Source organism: Hippocampus bargibanti, linkage group LG20, assembly GCF_051943395.1.
Source record: "Hippocampus bargibanti isolate YZ-2025 linkage group LG20, ASM5194339v1, whole genome shotgun sequence".
Lineage (NCBI taxonomy): Eukaryota > Metazoa > Chordata > Actinopteri > Syngnathiformes > Syngnathidae > Hippocampus > Hippocampus bargibanti.
Genome location: NC_142753.1, coordinates 11,192,236 through 11,217,732, shown reverse-complemented (window position 1 = coordinate 11,217,732; position 25,497 = coordinate 11,192,236). Strand labels below are relative to the sequence as shown.

The 25,497-nt window shown below is 41.9% G+C and overlaps 1 protein-coding gene across 2 annotated transcripts in view; it reads right to left on the bottom strand.

Annotated features, from left to right (window-relative positions):
• The window catches only part of gabbr2 (gamma-aminobutyric acid type B receptor subunit 2), a 56,993-nt gene that overhangs the window by 7,744 nt on the left and 23,752 nt on the right, over window positions 1–25,497 (bottom strand). For both annotated transcript variants that reach the window (XM_089023459.1, XM_089023460.1), the window contains exons 3-13: window positions 22,140–22,310; window positions 19,654–19,755; window positions 18,858–18,923; window positions 18,596–18,784; window positions 17,186–17,428; window positions 15,024–15,084; window positions 13,257–13,337; window positions 12,610–12,760; window positions 12,354–12,486; window positions 10,614–10,721; window positions 9,032–9,154 (exon numbers count right to left, since the gene is read on the bottom strand). In XM_089023459.1, the coding sequence (XP_088879585.1) occupies window positions 9,032–9,154; window positions 10,614–10,721; window positions 12,354–12,486; window positions 12,610–12,760; window positions 13,257–13,337; window positions 15,024–15,084; window positions 17,186–17,428; window positions 18,596–18,784; window positions 18,858–18,923; window positions 19,654–19,755; window positions 22,140–22,310 (1,428 nt within the window). The remainder of the gene's footprint in view (window positions 1–9,031; window positions 9,155–10,613; window positions 10,722–12,353; window positions 12,487–12,609; window positions 12,761–13,256; window positions 13,338–15,023; window positions 15,085–17,185; window positions 17,429–18,595; window positions 18,785–18,857; window positions 18,924–19,653; window positions 19,756–22,139; window positions 22,311–25,497) is intronic.

The window sequence follows — 25,497 nt, the reverse complement described above, 5'->3', positions numbered from 1 at the left end:
TCACATAATGTTAACTAAGCATATAACAGAATGAAACTTTTACATATGAAAACTTCTTATTCTCCATCCATCAATTTTATTGGGTTTGTTTTTATTACAAAATGTTTTTTTAATTTATATTTTGTGAGATATTTTGGTACTTTTTAGTTATTTAGGAGAAAATTATGTTTTATGGGGACTTGGGAACGGATTAGTCTCATGTTTAATGAATGAATGAATGAATGAATAAATAAATAAAAGGTGGGTTAAAAATGAGGCCAGCAATTGGCAGCGCAGTCACACTAGTCCGAAAAAATGGACGCATGCATGCAGGTGTCCACAGGAAGTAGCATTGTGAAGCTCCCCGGGCTTCAGAATGGAAGTGCCTTCATTGATTTATGAGTAGTTGAAGGCGTCATGAGTGTAAGCGGGTAACCCTGAAACAGCAGCGCTCATTTGAATATGCAAATTCAACGCAGCCTGCTAGGGCTTGCTTTTTTGTTCACGCTCGCCGTTAGTTGTACGTTTTTCCACAGCGGCGGCGCCTTCCTTCCATCTGCACGTGTCGCGTTAACTGCCCGAGGCCGTGAAGTTGCCGCCATTTGTTTGCTTTGTGTAGCGTCGGCGGGCAAGCTGAGCCGCATTTGCGGCGAGGCGTTAAATGCCAGTGAAGTGAAAATACTGCTAATGAGTTGCGGCGTACTGACGGAGATGGCGGGTATTAAAATCCCAGCGCAGACCGCAAATCTTTTTCGTTACCCCCACCCCGAAAAACAGCACAAAAATGATTCTAATAATGTTACTGCTAAGCTTTGCTATGAGCAGTTTTTGTTTTGGGTTACTATTCAGGTCAGCAGAATCAATGTTAACAAAACAAAATGCAAGGAAATTGGCATTTTCGTGTTTATTATGTTTGTTAAAGTCATTATAAGTGCTTTGCACGCTGGGTCCGAGAGGACAGTAATTTCATCTGTGCTGTATGTCGTGCATATTAGCATACAGTAAAGTCTCATTATATCGATATTCTCGGGAGTCGGAAAAACTATCGATATAACCGGACTATCGATATATCCGATCCTGCGCCGAACTGGGCAATACATGGGGGATCTTTAATATGGCATGTAATTTTCTCCTTGAGTTCATGGATTGCGTAACTAGCATACAGGAATATCGGACAAACAAAGTCAGTTTGTCCTATATCCTTTGTTAGGAACCGGCTCTCTTTGTTCACTTCAGAGATCCGGTTCTAAGAACCGGCTCGTTTGCGAATGACACATCACTAAAACAAGTGCAACGGCCGCTGACCCCTAGCGCACAAGTCGAGTGCGGTGTGGGGATTTTTGGACAAATGGTGACAAAGGTGGCGGGTGGCGCCCGGATGCAGTTATGCGATAGGAGCATCGCTGACCGCCTGAGGGAGCTGACACAACGAGTGCGGCACCGTTGGCTGACAGCCTCGCCAACACCTCTACAGGCATTCACGGACACACACACACACACACACACACACCGACGGACGCATACAAGCAAGCAAGGGTGACTCACACACAGTCCCTTGGCATATCTAATGCTCAGAACTGGCAAACACGACACCTTATGCTGAGGCCACAAGGCGCAGTCAAGCCTTAATACAGTGCGGAATTCAGCCCCATGAAATTAGGCTGCAGTTTACAGGACCTAGTGTGTAAAAAAAATCACTTAAGGGGATAGCGATTACAGTGATACCTTGGCTCACGAACTTAATTTGTTCCCAGACAGAGTGTGTAAGGTGAAAAGTGTGTATCTCAAAAATTAATTTCCCATAGGAAACCATTAAGATGAGAATAATCAGTTCCCAGGACACCATAAAACATAATTTCCTCCTTTCTCATTCTCAAACTACACAAAATATACCTTATTTTATGTCTAACAAATGTGCTATGGTATTATAATTAAAGAAATAAACTGCACTATATAATAAAGTCATTTTATTTACCTTTGTGATGGTCGTTGATGGCTTGATGGAATGGAGTGGCCGGTTTAGTCAGCATTAAACACTTGATGAGGAACACAACCATCTTCTTTTACAATTTTGAGGAATGATCCCTTGCAAGTGCTTTCTGTGCTATAATTTTATCTAGTTCCTCATCAATTATATTCTGTTTCTGTCCTCGCTCTACCACCTTCTCATCGATCCCTCGCAACCAATCAGTCTCATGCAGGCACATGAATCTCAGTGTGAGGACGCGGCAGCAGATTTAATACGAGCATCAATCGATAGCTGGGGCATCACAAAACCCAACCTGATTTGACTGTATTTATCCAAAATGATCTTGTCCACGCATAATAAAAAGGTATTGATTAGAAGGTTGAGATTTACATATAAATACAGCTGCTCATTCGTGACTGTATTTTTTTGTAGATAACCGCAGATGTGTGTAATCGCCGTCCATGAAGATTGGTACAACCCGACACCTCACTGCAGTACTGCTGCAACAAGGTTATATATAGTCGAGCAGAACAAGCCTCCTGTCACACATATCCATGCACCACACGTCCATCCCAGAGGAGAAAGTACAGGACATCAGGTTCCAAAGCGAGACGTTTCCAATTGGAATCTTGTCTATTTTTATGAGTTATACTGTACGGTGATACCTTGGCTTACGAACTTAATTGGTTCCCAGACAGAGTGTGTAAGGCGAAGTGTGTAACCCAAAAATGAATTGCCCATAGGAAACCATTAAATTGAGAATAATCCGTTCCCAGGTCCCCATAAAACATAATTTTCTACTTTCTTATTTTCTAAGCCTTAAAACTACACAAAATATACATTGTTTTACAGATAGCTAGGTAGCCAGCTAGATAGAAAATAGATAGCATGTATATAGACATAGATATAATAGATAGATAGCCTTTTTTAAGCATTGTTAGTCAACACAGTTTGAGCCAAGATCCAATTCTGTTGTCTTGCTACCGACTGTCATGTTTATCCAGAGGGAACACTTCTCCTTTCTCCTAATACTACATATGTTAGAGAGAGAGAGCTCTCACAGCCCCCCTCACGTTGGTTTTTGCGGCGGAAAGAACCACGACTCAGAAAAAAGGCACGCGATACCATTTTTCGACATACCCGCAAAAATGTTTGTATGTACCGTTGTTCGTAACTCGGTGGTTCGTAAGAAGGGGAGCTATTGTGAAAAAAAAAGCCTGCCAGTACTGCATCTAAAGACTGTAGAGTCACAAAGCAAATGACAGACAGGTAGTACCTTACTGATGATGAAGCCAGTGAACTCAACCATTTCCTAATCCCAATCAATTCAATTAAATAACTATCACATACATGTACCTGGAAATAAAACTTTGCCGTGTCACAATAACAAATTCAAACTCTGACCCTACACTCAATTGCAGCTCAAGCCGATAACATGCTACCAGAATCCTACGCGCAGTATCTCAAATTGAGTATCACATCTGATGGCATATCACAGAAGTGACCCCAATAATTAATCCGAACGAGTAACGTAAACGAGGCAACAGTTTGCCTACAGCGCAGGAGGAGAGCCGAGCCTCCGCCGTGTCAGCTCGGCTTTAATTATCGACCTTTCGGTTGGCGCTGTCGGCGGCGACCGCTAATCAACGTCACTCTCCGTGGCGTGATGATAATACGCCATGACACCCCCCCCTCAACCCCCTCTTTACTTTTCCGCTTTTCGCACCGTCTCCCCGTCACACAGCGATGCCGCTTCAGCTGTCACTTGCGTCCATCGATAAGCACAGTCGCCTTCTACTACTCGGATTTACTTTCTTCTGGTTCCACCATGCGGTTGCTGGAATTTGAGCTGAAAGCCTTGTGCACCTAGAACTGTAATTTGGCCTTAAACATTACTATAGCTGCACGTTACACCTGGTTTGGAAATGTAATGACGGTCTTAACCTTACAGATGGTTGACTCACAGCCTTACAGGAACTGGATGCTAAATTTTACAGAAACAAGTACCTAAACTTTATTTATTTAATTATTTTCTAATAAACCACCCAGAAACGGTTATCTAAACCAACTGAAAACACCTAACCGAAACAAGACCATGATTCTTTTTGATCTAGACCAGTGGTTCGATCGAACCCAAAGGGTTCGGTGAGGTGGTCTCAGGGGTTTGGTGGATCCTGCGCCACAGAGGTCCACCCCTCAGTCTAGACTGCAGTTAGTAGGCACAGTTATTGGAAGAAGGGTTCGATGAATGAGCATATGAAACTGGTGGGGTTCAGTGCCTCTATCAAGATTAAGAACCACTGATCTAGACCTTCCATTTTACTTCAACTGGACCCTAAGAGTTGCTGCAACTGGACCACACACGAACCCACATACTGTTTGTTAAATTGCTTTCTACGATTACACTGCTACAAAGGCACCCTTCTCCCTTTAACCGCAATTGAACAGGGCCCGTTGTCCTCCACATTTAAAGACCTAGTGTGATTGTTTCAGGTTCCGTCCTACTGGTTCATCCACTCCAGTCCTGCTCGAATCCTCCTTCATTGGCCTCCTTATCCTCCACCATCATTCGGCCTTCCGCCATCACCCGCAGGGTGCGCAAGGCGACAGGTCTGGTGTGAAAGAACTCCACTTAACAGCCATGTATTTTGTATTCGGTAGCTCACACTGCTGAGGCAGCGGCCGTGTTCAAGTGGCAGCCAAGTGCTCTCATCATCGCCATTATTGGGCGACCTTGGTGGCCCCGCTATACCTCCTCGCTCACAGAAATTGGACAATGCTTGTTGCAAACACACCCTAATGTCCACTCCACAAGTGCTTAGCCCCACAGGCGAGGTTTCCGACTCTTGGCATTTCCCCTATCCATCTATCCAGCCGTCATCTTACTTTCCACCGGCCTCCCCTGGGCATCTCCAACCTTGCAGAGACACACTCCATCAGGGAGCAGACACATCCATCAGCGCTGTGGTCCCGAACTGGAGGATTCCATTATGGCTCAGCAACTGACTCACTCGCCTTTCTGTCAATTCACAATGAATCACAAGTGACTCGTGCTTCATTCCAGAGAGACGTGCCACACCACTTGAGCATCCCATGACTAACATAACTGTAAACTTGTCCACAACTCGAGGCTACACCTGACGGTAATTTAATGTTAACTCTTGACTGGACTCAGTATTTGACTTGAACTGTCCCCTAATTAACTGCAGACTAGACTGAGGGGTGGACCTCTGTGGCGGAGGATCCACCGAACCCCCGAGACCGACTCACCGAGCCCCTAGGGTTCGATCGACCCCAGGTTAAGAACCACTGGTCTAACACCTTGATTCAAATGTAACCTACGCTTTATGACAATTTGCCCAGAGACCGAGTAGGCTTTGTTGCAACAAGCATACATGTAAACCATTCTGAAACCAGACCTAAGACCTTACTGGGACCTTAACCAACACAATTGTGCAAGTGGTATTGTACATGGTAGAGGTACCGTCAAACCCCTGAGACCCATTCGACGAACCTTTGATTGAACCCAGAGACCCCCGCACCTCCCAATAAATTAACTCAAAACCTTGATGCAGTGACTCGTTTCTGTCAAGGACACAGAAAAACGTAACGAACATTTTGCCGCAGTGGAATATCAAATTGAAGAGAGCCTATAAAAATGATGTTATGTGCACCGGGTCCACATCAATACACTTTTAGCTTTCACTGCACACCGCTCTGCCTTTACAGTACACGGCATCATACAAGCCTTGACTGTGTAACTGCAGGCACTTGTCATACTGCTTTTCATTTGGAAGACTTCTAATTGGTCAATCATGTGTTGCTTAGCAACAGCCGTCTGGGGGAGCAACGGGAGAGAAAAAAAATGAGGAAAGTGCTGGCATGAAGGTGACGGGTGGGTAATCTGCTGTTTTTGTGACCACGAAAGCATTGGAACAAAATACACCCCCCTGAGCTCCGAAAATGCATAAAAGGAATCACTGCTTTCATTTTCAACAGACCCACTCGAATGGGCTGAGCCACGCAGAACTCCGTGGTCTCATTTAGCCTCCTGGATTGTCAACAAACAAGCAAGCCTGGTCCTCGGAGTTCCTCCCCATGGTGATTCACTGATAACACTTATACACTTGTCTCGCCCGCCGACAAATAGCGGCACACGGCAAGCAAGCGTAAACATTCTTCAAAATGAAAGACTGTGTGTCCTTCCTGCCCCCCCCCCGGAGGTGGTCGATCAGAAAAGGCCTAGGTGGGTGGCGGTTATCCCTTAATGACCCAGTTAGCTTTGAAAAGGCATTGATCGAAGTGGCTGCTTGATGTCCAGGCTAACAAAGCGAGCTTGCGCTCGGCGCCATCGAGGTGGCGGTAATACTTAATGCCGCACGTGACCAAACGCCACGGAGCATCTTTAGACTCATAGCCTCCGAGCGCAATTCAACTTATTCACCCTACCTAAAGACGAGCTAAAGGGGAAGTACTGTAAGTCAGCTGGAGTCTGAGGTAATTCAAAACAATCGTTTTTATTTATTTTTTTTTTTGTTGTATTTTGTACTTTTTAATTTTGTTTATTTTTTTTATTTTGTTTAATTTGTACTTTTTTATTTGTATTTTTTATTTATTTGTATTGATTTTTTTAAATTGATTTTTCTTGATTTTTTTTCTTATTTTTTTCTGATTTTTTATTTGATCTTTTATTTCATTTTTTATTTAACCTTTTATTTAATTTCTTTGTTTAATTTTGTTTTTAATTTGTATTTAATTTGTATTTAATTTTTATTTAATTCTTATTAAATTTGTATATTTTTATTCAATTGTTATTCATTTTTTATTAAATTTGTATTCTTTTTTTTGAGTCCAGACGGCTCGAATTAATACAGAATGACTTTAATCGATTGAATCCATTTATGCTTTCCTCTTCAGAACTATTTGAATCATATTCATAACTGGATGAGTAAAAAGAAAGCATCTTCTCCCAATCTGAATTCTCTGAAGCCATTGTTTTGATTCTGGAGTATCCTGGCGTGACGTCACGAACAAGGGTGTGGGACTTTATGAATCTCGCCATTTCTGAGCTCATTTTGTGGCAATTTTGGGACACTTTAAATCATTATTATTGGTGTTTTGCATTTGACTAAAAATATCAGACTGCGTGTTTTGGGTATTTTTGATGCTATAAAACGTTTTTCTGATGTCAGTTAAGAAATAAAAAAATGGTGTCGGTTGTCCTTTAATTTTGCACAATAGAAATCAACACTTGGAAAACAGTCCATTTGTCGTTTAAATGCATTTCGCCGCAAATGATGGCAATGACACTCCTCGCCAGCTATTCACACTAATCAATTGAAATGAACAGTAAAACGGCAAGACAGAATCCACACCCCCCCCCCCCCTCTAAAAAAAATGCGCTAGCACGCTGTCACGCACGTGCGCCCCGTCATTAAAGTGATGTCTCCTCTCGCCGTTAATCGACACTCACCGTCGCCATTGCACAATGGAAACGCACAGAAGAGGGGAGGGCGCGTCGGGATGGAACGACGTGCGTTGCGAGCTCGCCTTCGGTGTACCTGCGCGGAGATGATGTCAGCGTCTGCACTGCCGATAATAAGCACCAGTTCACCTTCAAACCGCCGGCGCGCGTCATTGAGCGCCTCATCATCGTCGCCGCCGCCGCCATCATCATCATCATCCTGACTGCACGTGTGTTGCCATGCAAAAGCCCACAAGGTGGGGAAAAAAAGCCTTAAACGTGCTATTTTCGTCTGGCGGGATCAACGGTGTTACGGGTGTCAGAAACCATTCGGTTGCCGTGGCGACACGAGGATGGTGGTGGTGGGGGGGGGGGGAATACACAAAAGGGGGTGAAGATGCTTGACTGCAGGGTTCCAACAGAATGCTAATCATCTTTTTCCTGACAGTTCGTCCATTATGTAAGAGAGCCCGCGGGAGGGAGCGGCGATGCATTGGTGGTTGCAAAAAATAATCATACAATTATACACGTACAGTGATACCTTGGCTTACGAATTTAATTGGTTCCCAGATAGAGTGTGTAAGGCAAGAAGTGTGTATCCCAAAAATTAATTTCGCATAGGAAACCATTCAAATGAGAATAATCCGTTCCCAGGTCCCCATCAAACATCATTTTCTACTTTATAATTTTCTAAGACTTAAAGGACAACCGACACAATTTTTTTGTTTCCTAACTGACATCAGAAAAACGTTTTCTAGCATCTAAAATACCCTCATATTTTTAGTCAAATGAAAAACACCAATAAAAATGACTTAAAGTCTCCCAAAACTACTTCAAAATGACCTGAGAAAGTTTCAGTTTCAGAAGGTCCCGCCCCCTTGTTCGTGACGTCACGCCAAGACGTCTTGCCTTGCTCTAGAATCAAAACAATGGCTTCAGATTCTTTCTTCAGATGCTTTCTTGTTACTCATCCAGTTATGAATATGATTTAAAACCGGTTCTTGAGAGCTTTGAAAGGCACTTAAAAATGTAATGTATTATTATTATTATTAGTAGTAGTAGTAGTATTCTTCTTCTGATTATTATTTATTGGATTTGCCTTTATTAGTCTCGCAGTGGAGAAATTTACATTTCACAGCAGCAAAGTGATGAAAGGAATATTATTATTATGATTATGATGATTATGATTATTATTATTTTTTTTAATTTTTATTAAGAAACCTTTTCATCGATGGACCACTCCTGTACGACTGAGAGCTTACACAGACGTATCATATTATTATTATTATTTTCAAAACTGCGTTAGCATTTTAGCCATTGGAGCAGTCGAGCTGGGAAATACGATCAAGTCACAAGATCATTTTTATTCTGCACTTTTCCAGCTCGAGAAACAAGGCCAAGCACATCGATGCCAGCAGGTTCGCTGCCAACGTCTCACATCTAAGCTGGCAAATGTCGGGCGGCGGGGATCAACGTGGGAAGTTATGGCGGCTCACATCCCAAACCCAAAAATAATCAACACGCCAAACCAAAATGGGGCACAGATGGTAGCGTAGCCCAAGGCTAGAATTTTGTTTAGCCAAAAATGTAGCGATTACAACATGGAAATGCGCACCCACCTCCAGGCTGTATTCTTCCACGGTCCGTTTCAGCGGGTCCACAATCTGCCAGCAAATCAGGATGCACAAGTCGATCAGTAGCATACCACCAACGATGATCAATAATTTCTGATCCTTTATGATCTGCATGGTTGGAGGATTGGAGAGGGGCGGAAGAGACAATAGTTTCATGAGCGCTGGACACCCGCTGGTTCTCACAACCTTCTCATCAGCTTCTGATTAGCTGCAATTAACCAGCGGCGAGGATGTCTGGAACGCTGCATGAAGCGGCAAATGCTAACGGCGACCCGCCAATGCATCTCCCTCGAGATGTGAAGCGACGAACGTCAGATCACAAGGCTCTTCTCTTTTGTAGCGTGAACTTTAGCTGGGATGAAAGCGGCGGCCTGTTTGTGATCTTTATTTATAATGCTGTTTGACGGTATGGAAGTGTCATTCAAAGGAAAGGTCAGGCAGCCCGTTGTGGCAATAACTCAATCTAGAAGGTTGACTAGTGGACTCCCAGTGTCCTCCCCATCCCACCTCCTATATAACGTAAATGTGGCTGGCTAATGTCTCAGATGTCTCAGCGACCGGTCCCGTCTGGTTTAAGGCCCTAAAGTTAAAGTTAAAAGGACTTATGGATCCGGGTGGTTGCTCAACCAGATCGTGCTGCCTGTAACATTATCACAAGCTAGCAGGTCGATGACTTCCTGACATCATATAAAGATGAAAATCTTTGTGAAAACATTTGACACAGATGGAGAATAAGAAGTTATCATATTTAAAAGTGTCATGCTGTTATATGCTTAGTCAACATTCGTGACTCGAATACACAATTGAAGCACAGACAACCTGGGGTCAATCTGACAAGTTGTGTCCATAATTTGTAAAATCACTTCAAATGACTTCTACTGCGCGTATTGGGGGCGGGACCTTCTGAAACTCGCCATCTCCGAGGTTATTTTGAAGTAATTTTGGGACACTCATTTTTATTAATGTTTTGCATTTGACTAACAATATCAGCATGTGTGTTTTGGGTATTTTAGATGCTATAAAACGTTTTTCTGATGTCAGTTGGGAAACAAAAAAATGGTGTCGGTTGTCCTTTAAACTTCTTTCGTTGGAGCTATTTTAAGATTAGAAAGCACTTGATGGGTATAAACAGATCCACCCAATGCACAAAAGTATTTGTTCGGACCTGAATCCATCGAATGTCGGACCAGACTTTTAAAGATGGTGTCTTCTCCATGTATTTGATCACTGATTAATTTCTGCGTCTTCCGAGCTGGCTCCAAATCTCACGTATCACAATGATAGCGTTTACAACTCACAAGTGTCCTGAATAAACTGTGGATTGGGGTCAAGAGGCATCATTTCTCTGAGGATGACGAGATCAGACAAACCATCTGCCAGAGAGATCCTGGCACGCAGCTTATGTAGTGACGAAGGTAGTTGTCAAACTGTAATTCTTTGCCACGTAGAAAACAAATGGCACGAGAAAGTATTCCCTGAAACTTTATGTTTCAGCTTCCTGTAGAATGTTCTTGTCCCCATTTTTCTATATATGCATTTACATACACACACATGCACGCTCCCGTACCTTCTTCTTCATCTTGACATTTTTGAAGATTGCATGCACCCTCCACGTCTTGGCAAACATGGCGCCAAAGGCCGTCGTGTAGCCCACGATGAGGATCCACGTTCGAACCTAACGGGCGATAAGAGTGGCACGTTGAAGATAATGAAAGTGGATTTCGATATGCTCTCACATGCTACTGTGCCAATGATTACACATAAAGTGATATATTGGCTTACGAACTTAACTGGTTCCCAGACAGAGTGTGTAAGGCGAAAAGTGTGTAGCCCAAAAATTAATTTCCCATAGGAAACCAGTAAAATGAGAATAATCCGTTCCCAGGTCCCCATAAAACATAATTTTCTAAGCCTTAAAACTACACAAAATATACCTTATTTTACGTATAATAAATGTGCTATGGTATAAATTTTACGTTCGTAAACTGAAAAGTTCATAAGCCAAGGGGTTTGTAAACCGAGGTATCACTGTAGTCAGCTAAACAACGTTCTTTTTTTTCATCACAAGAAGACAATCGACAGTCACTTAAAAGTTTCATTTTATGCATACATCCTATTATGACAAACACCCAATTTTGGTACTAGTATGTGACACTGACATGAGGATATAATATTTAGTGACTTTTCCTCGGTGCAGCCTGGTGCTCGAGTCCCGTAGAAGTCTCTGACTGCTGTGAATGTTTCCTTGAAGATGCCAAAATAGCGCTCTAAAAATGAACCAGCCCCCCCCAAAAAAAAGAATACATAAATAAATCTGTCACGTTGCTTTCTTGTCTTTTCTGGTAAGCACGGCGGCTGTCACACTCTTGAGAGTAATTCGTCTTAATAAGAAGAAACAAAACGTAGACCTTGGCACTGGAGGACGCCGCTGATGTGCGTTTTTAAAAACGCTGAGTTTAAAAATCACCTGACAAAACCTGCTATAGTCACAGCATGCAGACCACACACATCCACGTAACTTCTTTACACTTTCAACACCTCACACAGCATTTTGAGAACAAAATCCGGCTGTTATATATTTTTTTTCTGCTGGCATCGAAAAGCATGACTTTATCGCCCTAATCGCAATCATTTTACCCGAGCACAGAGGCTTAATATGCAGGCAAAAGATCCCCCAGCGGGCACAGACGGTCTGTTTCCATTCATCACATTTTCCGCAATTAACACCTCCAATTTTGCTTTATGGCTTAATTTCGGCGGGGGGTGGGCTGGGGGGTGTAATATATATCCATACAGTGATACCTCAGTTCACGAAACCCTTGCCTTACAAACTTTTCGGTTTACGAACGTTAAATTTATGACAATTTTACCTTGGCATACGAACTTTACCTTGGCATACGAACTATATATATCTATATATATACCTATATATATCTCTAATGTCCAGACTGCTTAGGCAACATAGGCTTAGTGATGCAGATGAGGTGATACCAGGGCAAATTGGGCAATCAGACCGGACGTCAGTTAGGACAATTGAAGCAATCAGTGGAGCCGCAGGGATTAGTCCTCTCCTCCCCCCAACCTGAGAGCAGGGACCAACCATTGCAGAGTCCGGCACCGCCACATCTGGACAGTAGGGATATATATATAGGGCCGAAACTACCAGTAAGACTTTAGTTTGCTGACGAAGCTTCTTGGATAAGAAGCGAAACGTCCGACACCTTCAAAGAAGTACAGATGACGGCTGAAGGAACCTTTTCATCGATTCTTCAACGATGATAATCATGTTTGTTGAGGAGCAACTGACCGTGCAAAGTGTCTGAAATTCCTTGTCGGACACAAAGCCGCCGTCCAATCCAAAAAGGAAGATGGAGGCGTAGGAAAGCATGCCGCCCAAGATGATCAGGTTGTTCATGTAGGGACTGGACATCTTGATCAATCTGCACGACAAGCGCCACTTTCAACATTACAGACATGACGAGAACAACCAAAATTGAAGCTCAATAGATTTTTAGACGTGGGTGGGACAATTCTGCTTTGTGTTATTCCCTTTCTGTGCTCACCTGTGGTTTCTGTTCTTGATGTTGAAAAAGAGGAACGCCCCGGCCATGAGCATGCCCAGGATAGTGATGGTGGACAGGATGCTGTAAAGCGGAACGTTGATGTGCCTTCGCTGCGAATGCACAAATGTCTGATCTTTGGGTGGCTCCACACCTGACGGGAAGAAGTAAGGATTTCAAATGAGTTTGGGAGATGATAGAGATGAGAAAGAATAAGAAGTTCTCATATTTAAAAGTTTCATGCTTAGCTGGCCAAACAAACAAAAGGCTCAGATGGCCTGAGGTCAATCTAAGTTCACAGTTTAAGTTAAACTGTCATCTTCATCTCGGTCGGAGATCTGGCCTTGGACAGAATTTAGGACTTGGGAAACTCCTTTATCACCGAAGCAACTTACGACTTGAAACTCCTTCACATGAAGAGCTCATTCGCCAGGTTACAAATTTATCAATTCATGGAAGAGACAATGTTTTATTGCTTCCAGCTGTTCGCGCTTAGAACGCCCAGGGGCGTGGTCTTCTAATCAAGAAAACTATGTTTTCATTTCTAAGCACCTTTCAAAACTCTCATTTTGTCGCCTTCTAGAAAATCGGAAATCCAACTCAAGAAGATTTATGTGATCATGTCATCGTGTTTTTTTTTTCTCCCAAACCTTGAAATCGGATGGAATTATTGATGAGGTCCAACACGTCTGCGATGGCATTGTATTCTCCCACCTTGACTTCCTGGCCCTCTGTTTTCAAAACAAACAACATTGAGGAACACTTTATGGCCTCAAATTACAGCCTTGAACAGAATACATCCAAAGCGCATTAATAATAAGACCAAACATCAATAACGCAAATCATAAAGCATTCGGCAAAGGCTATCACTTAAGGATGGGAAATATGCACCTTAATATGTTTTTTTTAATATGCTTTCCCCTTTATGCCGTTTCAATTATGCGTTTATTTCACCTCAAGGAGAGCCAGCGGGCGATAAAGAGAAGATTGCGGCGAAGGGTCATAAATGCTTCTCCAAGATGGGCGGGAGGGGGAAGCAGCAGTTCTACACAAACGAATTGGCTTTTTTATTTTTTGTGGAACAACTTCCATCAACGATGATCAGGCTAATTATATTTCTTTAAACAAAAAAATTTTCTATTGGCAAAAAAAAATTAAAAAAGGCACAATCCGCCCCTGCCGCTATGCCTCATAAATTTGCACTGCTATAAATTCTGCATTTGATAATACGATTTCACATTTTACTGTACAGTGATACCTCGGTTTATGAAGCCCTTTGGCTTACGAACTTTTTGCTTTACGAACGTTAAATTTATGTAACGAACTATTTTTCGGGATACACACGGAGCTGCCGCAATGAGTGATGTGTCGTTCGGGAAGAAGCCCGTTCTCCTAAAGGAAAATGGCTGCCGACATTTTTTTGTCCTCTATTCCCCGCCCCTAGTCTTCGGTTAAAGCCACGTGATTGGTCAAGAACGCAGCAGTGAGGGGAGGTAGTTTAAACATTAAAGAGACAGGCAGAGACAGAGACGAAATGGATAGAAAACAGTGAAATTCTGACTTGTTTCAACTTTGATAGACTGCAAGGTTAAAATCCCCATCAATCAGGCTCCACAAATAACCCGCACTAGCCATCAGTTCAATTTGAAATGAAAAGACAAGAAAGGGAACCATCTATTAATGATGTTTCTAGTGTGTCTGCCTGCATCTGCTGCTGTTGCAATATCACAACTTCCAAGATGTACAACCCAGAGCTCCTTGAGACACTATGCAAAAAGCAATCCTTTCCATCAACGACCATCACAAAGGTAAATAAAATGACTATTATTATCAGTACAGTTTATATCTTTAATTACAATACCATAGAACATTTATTATACATAAAATAAGGTATATTTTGTGTAGTTTTAAGGCTTAGAAAAGTAGAAAATTATGTATTATGGGGACCTGGGAACGGATTATTCTCATTTTAATGGTTTCCCATGGGAAATTAATTTTTGGGATACACACTTCGCCTTACACACTCTGTCTGGGAACCAATTAAGTTTGTAAGCCAAGGTATCACTGTATTTTGTCATTTGGTGTTCGTTGGGCTTAAAAAGTGTTTTTTTTTTTCTTTCAACAAGAGCTAATAACGGCTGATTAATTCAGCTGACTGATTAATTAGTCAGGCTCCGGTTTGAACAAAAAACAAATAAAAAAATCCTGTGGAAAAAGGCTTGCTAAAATCCTCTCTCATTTTACATGAAGCTTTTTCCCCAGAGCTTACTTGGTGCCGATCCAACCAAGCACATCAAGAGTACATACAAAAATTGTATGTACTCTGGACAACGACCGTAACAAAGTCGACATTCGCTTGAAACTGTGTCGGGTGTGTTTTATGGCTTCTGAAAAGGAGTAGTTGGTTGTTTTCATACCTTGAAACTGGTTGAACTTAATGGTGCCCATCCGCTCACCATTTCGAAACATGACTTGGCCCTGGAAGAACGACAATAGACAAATTAGTCACACAATTATTATGTTTAATAATAGCGTGACTTTACCCTGCTTTGTAATTTCTAGCTCCGCCCCTGCCTTGACCCATAACGCTATGACATGATATTGCTACATTGCCCCCAGGCAGACTGCAAGGTTAAAATATCCCATCAATCAGGCTCCACAAACAACCCGCACAAGCCATCTGTACACTTGATGCAAAAAGCTTTCAACCCAGCTAAAAAGAATGCAATTGATGAGGAACTAGATAAAATGATGGCAGAGAAAGCACCTACAAGGGATCATTCCTCAAGATGGTGAAAGAAGAAGGTTACGTTCCTCATCAAGTGTTTAATGCTGATGAAACCGGCCACTTCAGTCCATCAAGCCATCAACGACCATCATAAAGGTAAATAAAACAACTTTAATATACAGTACAGTTTATTTCTTTAATTATAAGGTATATTTTGTCTAGTTTAAAGGCTTAGAAAATTACAAAGTAGAAAATAGTTTTATGTGGACCTGGGAACGGATTATTCTCATTTTAATGCTTTCCTATGGGAAATTAATTTTTGGGATACACACTTTTCGCCTTACACACTCTGTCTGGGAACCAATTAAGTTCGTAAATCAAGGTATCACTGTATCTATTTGCCCATTCACAAACAGGCTAAAAAGTCTTGTCCGTCCATTCCCAGTTCAGCTCATTAAACGGCGCAAAAAGGGTATGGCGTCATGACTCAGCGGTTCCTCCCGAGCTCCTTCTATAGAATCAGCGAAAAGAGCAGATGCCTGAAACGGGGCGCCAGTGCATCTCCATTTCCTCCCGCAACCTCATCAAGTCCACACGTACAAACTACTGCGCTAATAAAGCGAGGCACTGAATCACGCCTTGCTAATTACAGCAAAACGTCGGCGCTCCGGGGATTTAATCAGACATACACACTCACACCTGAATGGAAATGTTTGTGGTTGTGCTTCAGTGACCGCCAAATCAAAGAAAACAATGTGAATGGCAACCTCGCTTGGCATCTCCCATCATTATCTGACCCTCTCCCATATCTTCCAGTGTGTTATCATCCTGCGGTTTACGGATTGGGGTTGGGGGGGGGGGGGTCTTTATTGAGGCATCTCTGCTGCAGATCAATACTGCAGAGACTTCCGTGATGGCGTGGTCACGAGTGTGTCATGGGATTGGAACCAGAAGATGAAACGCACTTCAAATAAAATGCAGCAATCTGCATTTTTCCAGGTTGTGTAACAGTGGATATTTTTATTTCTCTTTCTCTCTCTTTTTTTTGGGTGAAGTGGCATAAAAGTTGCATGAAGTGGTGGAAGCTTATTTCCTTCCCGTTTGTGAGCATATTTGTGTGCGTCTGTCTAAGGCTTTTGCGTGCAGTGTAATCTTACTTTATGAATACTTTGAAAGGACAACCGACACCATTTTTTTCCTAACTGACATCAGAAAAACGTTTTATAACATCTAAAATACACTCTTTATACTATCGAAAATACAATTCACTCAACCCGGAAGTAACTCAAATAGATAGAGAGCTGCCTAACTAGCTATTTATCAGCTATCTATTGGCTGTCTAGCTAGCTGGCTAGCAATCTAGCTATCCAGCTGGCTGGCTGGCTATCTATTAGCTATCTAGCTATTAGCTGGCTATCTATTATCTAAATAGCAAGCTTTCTGTCCATTTGAGTTACTTCTGGGTTGAGTGAACGCTGGCGCGTGTGGCTGCCGCTGCTCACCCAAAAAGAAAAACTTAGAAATGAAATGTATTATTGAATTATTGAAAATTTGAATTTTGTACTGCACTACAAACATTTACTGCGCTTGTTTATGCGTGTCCTGTACTGTGTTCCACAATATTTGGCCTTATAAATATTTTTTGTACTCATACACATGTAAATTTACCAATACATGTAGGGTTCACTACACCACGTTTGTTTGGTGGTCCGTGTCCGCATTAACCGCGATAAACGAGGGATTACTGAAGTGGGAAAATTAAAAAACATCTCAAATACATTCAAAGGCAGCTTTCAGAAACGCATAGCTAAAGTTGGACAAATTCACCAACCATTGATCCTTCAAACTCACCGTGACTCCAAAGAAATTGGTCTCGTTCATGACGTCCAGCATCATCTTGCCCACCTCGTGGTTGTCTACGGTGAAATTGGGGTGTCCGCTCTGCCGCTGCTTTTGGCGCAGAAGGTACATGACCCGAGTCAGGGTCTTAGCGATGACCCAGATGCCGTCGTAGGCGAAACCGTGGAACTTGCTGGGCTCCACGCCCTTCTGATGTAACTCGCGGCTATACTCCAGCTCGTACTCCTTCGGGGTCTGAAATGGGATGCAAAGTTGTCGTACCAAGCAGGAAGCAGCCAGTTAATTGAGAATGTAGGAAACGTCCGACTAACCAAGAAACAAATGAGGGTGTAGTCCCCTAATTAACAATCAAAGCAGGCGGCAATTAGCCAACAGGCGAACCAGGAAGTCGCCAGCTAACTAACAAATCAAACCAGGAAGTAGCCTTTTGATGAACAAATAAACCAGAACATCGCCCGCTAAGTAACAATCAAAACCAAAGTAGCATTTAGGCTCACAAACTAAAATGTTAGTAGGCTGCTAGCAAACAAACTACAAACCAAAAGCTAGCAACCACTCATTTGACGACGATGAGGTTAAAATCTTCACGAAAGAAAATAGATGGTTTGAAAGGGGAGTAAAAGAAGCTATTTTTTATAAAACAGCAAAATCCTTCACTAAATCGCCATGGTGGGGTGAGGTTCAATTTGGATCATTCGTATAACAGACTTCTTAGGCAATATAGGCTTAGTTATGCTGATGAGGTGATACCAGACAAATGGGGCAATCAGGCCAGTCGTAGACCTCATACCCAGGCAGGACAATACAAGTAATCAGTCAGGACAATAGAAGTAATCAGTGTATAGTCCTCTGCTCCCCCCAACCTGAGGGCAGGGACCAATCATAGCCGAGTCTGGCATTGCCACGTCTGGACAGTAGGGATATACATAGGGCCAAAACTACCAGCAAGACTTTAGTGGAAAGAAGCGAAACGTCCGACACCTTCAATAATAATAATAGCATAGATACTATAATAAATACAATACAATCACAAATAGAATGCAATAAATAATAATAAAAATCAAAGAAGTACAGATGACGACTGAAGAAACCTTTTCATCGATGGACCACTCCTGTACGACTGAGAGCTTACACAGACGTACAAAACCAAACTTGACCAGCATTTAGCCTGCTAACTGTAGTTAGCTAGCTACATAATACGCAAACCAGGAAGTAGTCTAACCCAATGAATAAAAAGCAAGTAGCTTATTACAAGACAAAATATAACAGAAGAACGCTCCAGAGCTTTTTATTCAGCCTTACCACCATCGTAAATACCAACCAAATACCACAACAACGCTTCAGTGCATTTGTTATTTCGCTGTACGTCTTTTTTGGGTGCAGAATAAAAGGTAGGCTCACCCTTCCGGAGATGCCTTTAATCTGCCTGGCGCTGAGGGGCTCAAAGTCCACGCTGATGTAACCCTCCATAGCGGCCAGCAGCTTCTTGGTGGTACAGTTGGTGCTGTTGGCCTGCTCCCACCAGTTGCCCTGGTACCAGCCAGGAATGATCCACTGGTATTTGCTGCCAAACATGTTCAGGTTGTACGCCTGGACGGAGAGGAAAGAGGCGTTCAGGTGCCGTCGGGCCATCGCGGCGCCGCACAATGGGGATGACACTTACGCAGCAGAAGACTTTGGAGGCTAGGTTCTCGTCAAACTGGCCGATGATGATCCTCACGTCGTTGTCCTTCAAGAAAAATAAATGCAGTGATACCTTGGCTTACGAACTTAATTGGTTCCCAGACAGTGTGTACGGTGAAAAGTGTGTATCCCAAATATTAATTTCCCTTAGGAAACCATTAAAATGAGAAGATTCCGTTCCCATGTCTCCATGAAACATAATTTTCTACTTTTCTAATCCTTAAAACTACACAAAATATACCTTATTTTATGTATAATAAATGTGCTATGGTATTATATTTAAAGAAATAAACTGTACTATATAATAAAGTCGTTTTATTTCCCTTTGTGTTAGTCGTTGATGGCTTGATGGAATGGAGTGGCCTGTTTCAAAGATGTGGGCAGCCATTTTATTTTTTGGAGAATGGTTTCACTGTCTGTCTGTAAAAAAATTACTTTAGAAGATTCAAACTATATTGAGACAAAATATTGACAAGCTTTTTAGTTTGCTCACTTCCGTATGAGTCAAAATATTAGATCGGTCATGACTGAACAGAAGAAAATACAAAATTGTTACACGAGATATTTCCTGGTGCTTTCTACTATCTTTGTGACTGCTTTATTTCCTGTCCATGATAGTCGTCCATGTTGAGCATTTTATTCCAGCTTCAGCTGTTAAAGCGCTATATAAATCACTCTGTATTGTATTGTATTATAAAATGACTGGTGAATTATTTCCGATTGAGATTTATATTCTCGATGGCGTTGAAAAACACTATCATTTGTTCGGAACACACCTTGAGTTTCTTGACGTTAACGCAAGGATCGTTGGAGAAACTCTCGGTGTCTGCGATCTGGATGTCGGCCTTCTCCAGTTCGCTGGTGAGATCGTTCCTCACCTGAGGCAGGAGATAAAAATTCCAATTTTAATCTGGATGACAATCGGATTCATTTTGCTCTGACGGCGGCTTGTCAACACCATTTTCGCCTTCAGCGTGAATATCAAAGTAAATAAACAACCGCAACAGCATTGTATTGCCGTGTACTGTTCCTGAGTGTAATTAAACAACCAGAGGGCAAATACCTAATCCTGTTCTCCGTCAATTCTGATTGATGTTTGCCGTTTGGCAATAACCTTGATTGCCGAATATTGCGTGTGCACGTGTGTGCGCTCACGTGTGCGGTAACGGCGAGTCACTCCCTGGTCGTCATTACCATTAAACGAGCGAAGTGCTGTAAATAGAAGGGGTGGTACTTGCATATTTGTAAAATCGGGATTAGAGGACAATCTGCCGGCAGGTTGACGGAATGGTGCTGTTTTCTGTCTTCATCCTGTCCTAAACCTCTCTCGCTGCTTTCGATAAAGGGATTTCAGATGGCAGGGAGGTTTTGATACGCTGCCATCGTTTATGGATGTATATTTATATCCTGTATGAGGTAGAGTGCGCAGCAGATTGCTTTCAGTTGAGGAGGTGAATGTTTTCAATGTGTCTGTCTATTTCTTTTTTTCATCATGATGTCTTGATATAACGTTGCATCAAATGCTTGAAATAATATGACCCTCCACCATGAATTGTATTCTGTACGACAAAATAATAACAGCAAGGCCTTCTCCAAAGATTTAAATCTAGTAGATCAGGTGAAAAATCAATGACGGCCTTGAAACCAAACCCTTGAATCGTACCGAAAATGCCTTACCGATTACCGGCCCCCCATTTATTTAACCCCTTAAACCAGGGTGCTCGGTCATGAAATATCTTAGCCAATGTGGCTAAATAGAATTCAAAATCTTTTTAGCCACACTCGAGGATAGTTAGCCATGACATAGCAACTAACCCCGCAGACTTAAACATAGCCCTACACCCGAGCACCTAACCCTATCTTTCTTCATACTTTTCTATAATGTGGAGATTGTCACCTAAACGTTACTGAGAGAGATTAGATAGAATGAGAAGTTTTCATGTTTAAAAGTTTAATACTGTTATATGCTTAGTCAACATGTGTGATTCGAACACACAATTGAAGCATAGATAATCTGGGGTCAATATGAGGTCAACAGACACAGCTTGTTAAACTGTCATTTTCATCGAGGAGATCTGGCCTTGGACAGAATTTAGGACTTGGGAAACTCCTTTATCACCGAAGTAATTTACGACTTGAAAGTCCTTCACCGCAAGAGCTCATTAGCCATGTTACAAATGTATCAGTTCGTGGAAAAGACAATGTTTTATTGGCTACAGCTGTTCGCGCTTAGAACGCCCAGGGGCGTGGTATTCTAATCAAGGAAACTGTTTTACGAATGTATCACTTAAATGTGCATATACTCTCAATAAATAGCTTGGCAGAGATCTTCAGAATTCAGACGTCTGTCATGAATGGCTACGTCTCCTGCCGGCTGTAAAAAAGACAATCTTTCTGGGTTCGAGTCTTTGTCCACAGTGTCCGATGAAACATTTCTGACAGTTACGATTGACGGATCCAGAAAGTCACATGCATCGGATTCCCGAGCGTAAAAATGGAGCATCTTGCCAAACAAGCGCTTACACGACTAAACACAATGGGCCACCTTCACAATGTCACTGGCGATGGAAGAAAGCGTTTGCATCCACAAATGTTCTCCCAATACGTGTGGCAGATTTGCGTAGGGGGGTGAAAGAAATGAAGCGGCACGATGGGAGAAAGCGCCTGAATAGAAAATGATTGCCACCTACTCAAAACACATTGACATTCTCAACAAGATAATGCTTTAAAACGTGCCAATTATTGTTGGGCGCTGATACTGCGGCCCCAGCGCCACGTTACTACTCCATTGTTTATGCTGCGCCTTGGTTCACTAAAGGTTGCCAATAATTTAGGTAGTGATGTAGATCATCTTAATAGGCTCTCAGAGGTGGTTAGTTAGTTGGATGACCAGCTTTGTAGGCAATTTGTCAGAGACTGAATCAACCGACAATGTCTTGGAAAATCTACTTCCTGGTGTAAAGTACTTTTAGCAGCTGTTTGCAAAACTCGGTTTATTTTCAGGTGATGCTTAGGTGAAATTTGGAGGGTTTTGAGGGCCTTTGGACTTGAGACAGAGAGGCAGAGATAAACAATATAAACAATGATAGACAGAGAGAGAGAGAGAGCTGTTCTCATTTTCCCACTGGGATGGCCAAGTCTGGTTATTTCTTTTAATAAATAAATAAATATGAAAGTCCTTATGCATATTTTACAACATTTCTTGCCGTCTTTGGTGGTGTTGTTTGTTGTAAGATGGAAAAAAAAGTAGGAAGAGGACAACCTCGGAGAACCTCTGCACGTCCTGCGTGAGCGTCCCCACGCGACTCCAGTTGTAGTAGTTGAGGAACTTGACCACGGCTGGGTTGACTGCGTTATCCGAGGGGACCGTGCGGAAAAAGTTGGGGTACTTTTTCTTATCCGCCAGCACCGGGGTGGTTGCTGCAAAGGACAGCTGAAAAACACAAAAAAATACATGTTTCACTTAGTAAATATTTTTAGAGTTGAAGAGACTTGGATTTTTGTTTTCCTCATGCAGTAATACCTCGGTTTACGAACCTCTTGGCTTACTAACTTTTCGATTTACGGACGTTATATTTATGAATATTTTACCTTGGCATACAAACTATTTTTCGGGATACACACGGAGGGATACACGAATGAACCGTTCTCCGAAAAGAAAATGGCAGCCGGCTTGTTTTGGTCCTCTATTCCCCGCCCCTAGTGGTCGGTTAAAGCCACGTGATTCGTCAGGAATGCAGCAGTGAGGGGAGGTGGTTTAAACATTGAAGAGACAGGCAGACGACAGAGAGAGAGTGAGAAAATGGATAGAAAACAGTGAAATTTGGACTCGTTTCAACTCTGATAGTATAAAAGGCCAAGTGTCGACTGCAAAGTTAAAATTCCCATCAATCAGGGTCCACAAACAACCCGCACAAGCCATCTGTATACTTGATGCAAAAAGCTATCAAACCACCGAAACAGAACACAATTGATGAGGAACTAGGTAAAATTATCACAGACAAAGCACCTACAAGGGATCCTTCCTCAAGATGGTGAAAGAAGAAGGTTACGTTCCTCATCAAGTGTTTAATGCTGATGAAATCGGCCACTCCATTCCATCAAGCCAGCAACGACCATCACAAAGGTAAATAAAACCACTTTATTATACGAAGAAGTCATTTGAAGCCATTTTACAAATTATGGACACAACTTGTCCGGAGACGTCGGTTGTCCTTTAAGGACCTTTTTGTATGACATTTTTCCATTGTATGAGCCATCATCCACTCGAACGACGCCACAAACATTCTCGCTCTGCTGTAAATTTCCAGCTCTTTCTCTGCACACAGCGAGAGGGGAAATCTGAGCTCACGCAATGGACCCCTCCACTTGCTTTTTCTCTCAGGAGAACAGCTGGAGAGGACGGCAATGGCCTCCCCGCCGCAGCATCTGCTCATTAATCATGCACAGGCAGGCCATTTCAGGTTGCACTATCAAATCTCCATTTCTAAATAGAATAGCGATGGTGACGGGATACCAAGAGTCATCGGCGAACCCACGATACATTTAAGCCCTTTCTTGACTCCTAGGATTCCCACTGAAATTTGGAAGTCACATGGCGATCATGATTAAAATATTAACGGACTTGGGTAGGCATAGTGAAATATTTTACGATTCAAATTCCGCTCAGATTTATCGTAATCAGGCAATAATTGATATTTCACGGATCAACACTGATGAATTCATCACCTTTTGTTCGATCGTTGTGGCCGATCCTGTTTCATTGATCAGGATGGGCAAGAAATATATATATTTTTTTGTCGACATCGGACGACATTTGATTTCTTGTCCCCTTGACGAAGACGAGCCGATTGTCTTGAGCGCGTTCAAAATGTTTTGTCGTGACATCGACCGCACTATTTGTACTTAAGCGCTTATCGATATTCATACCCAAAGAATACAGCTCTTAGAATACAACTCAACGTTCATCGTCTTCTTCCAATGAGTTATGAGCAACCGTGGCGGTCTTAACATGGCTTTCGTGTCGCTTCATTTATTATCCATGACAGCCACTTCATTATTCAAAGGCAAACCGCACGAGTTAGCCTGGGCGGATGCGATTGGAACGGAGCCACCCCGCTACGACCGATCGATGCCGCCAGATCACGTCGCCTCATCGTTTTAGGTACAAGCTCATTTTTCTAGCCATCTAACTAAAGCGTTCCGTGATTTCTTTCCCTCGCTTGTTTTTGTCCAATATGATGTAGTATCAAAGGTGGAAGCCATCGCAGGGTTGATAACCCGCCATCTGTGTACTTGATGCAAAAAGCTATCAACCCAGCTAAAAAGAACACAATTGATGAGGAACTAGATAAAATTATCACAGAGAAAGCACTTACAAGGGATCATTCCTCAAGATGGTGAAAGAAGGTTACGTTCCTCATCAAGTGTTTAATGCTGATGAAACAAATCCATTCCATCAACGATCAATGACGATCACAAAGGTAAATAAAACCACTTTATGATACAGAACAGTTTATTTCTGTTATTATAATACCATTGCACATTTATTATACATAAAATAATGTATATTTTGTGTAGTTTTAAGGCGTAGCAACTTAGATAATTATGTTTTATGGGGACCTGGGAACGGATTATTTTCATTTTAATGGTTTCCTATGGAAAATTAAGTTTTGAGATACACACTTTTGGCCTTACACACTCACTGTAGTTTTGGGACACTAAGTCATTTTTATTGATGTTTTGTATTTGACTAAAATATCAGCCTGCGTGTTTTGGGTATTTTAGATGCTATAAAACGTTTTTCTGATGTCAGTTAGGAAACAAAAAATGGTGTCGGTTGTCCTTTAACAGAGGTTGACATTTTTTGGTAAATGTGGTAAAGGGTAAATGGTGGTAGATGTTGAAATAATAATAATGTAATATATAATAAAACTACAGTAAAGTCTCGTTATATCGATATCGGATATATCGATAGTCCCGGTTATATCGATACTATTTCTATGCACGGACAGAGAAAATTACATGCAAACAGGGTCGGATATATCGATAGTCCCGGTTATATCGATATTTTTTCGGACTCCCTTGAATATCGATATAACGAGACTTTACTGTAATACATTTCAACCCGCTGATGTCACATTTGTGAAAAGTTAAAAAAAACAAAACGGATTCCAATAGTTACGTTAATTAATACCACCGATTCCGAACCCCCCAAATAGAAAGGCTAACGCCTGTGTTGTCAATGATGTGTTTAACTAAGCAGAGGAGCATAATTATTACAATTAGCCTGAATGCTACAGGGTGGCGTCATGGAAGAAAATATCACAACAGAGGGCGGGAAGGAGGAGGAAAAAAAAAAGAACAACCTGTGATTACCTGTGTTGAATAAGAAAAAATGTGTTTACAAAATGATACTTTCATAAAAAACAAATATAATATGTTTCTAACAGTACCTCAGAAACACTTAAAATGAAAGAAATATACGAAATATTCACATTTAATAAATTAAAATAAAAACATCTATTTTTTAACAAATTAAAATGACAATTAAAAAGTGACATAAATGTTCTAAATGTAAAATATTAACAAGCAATGTTTCATTGGTGCGTTCAAAGGCC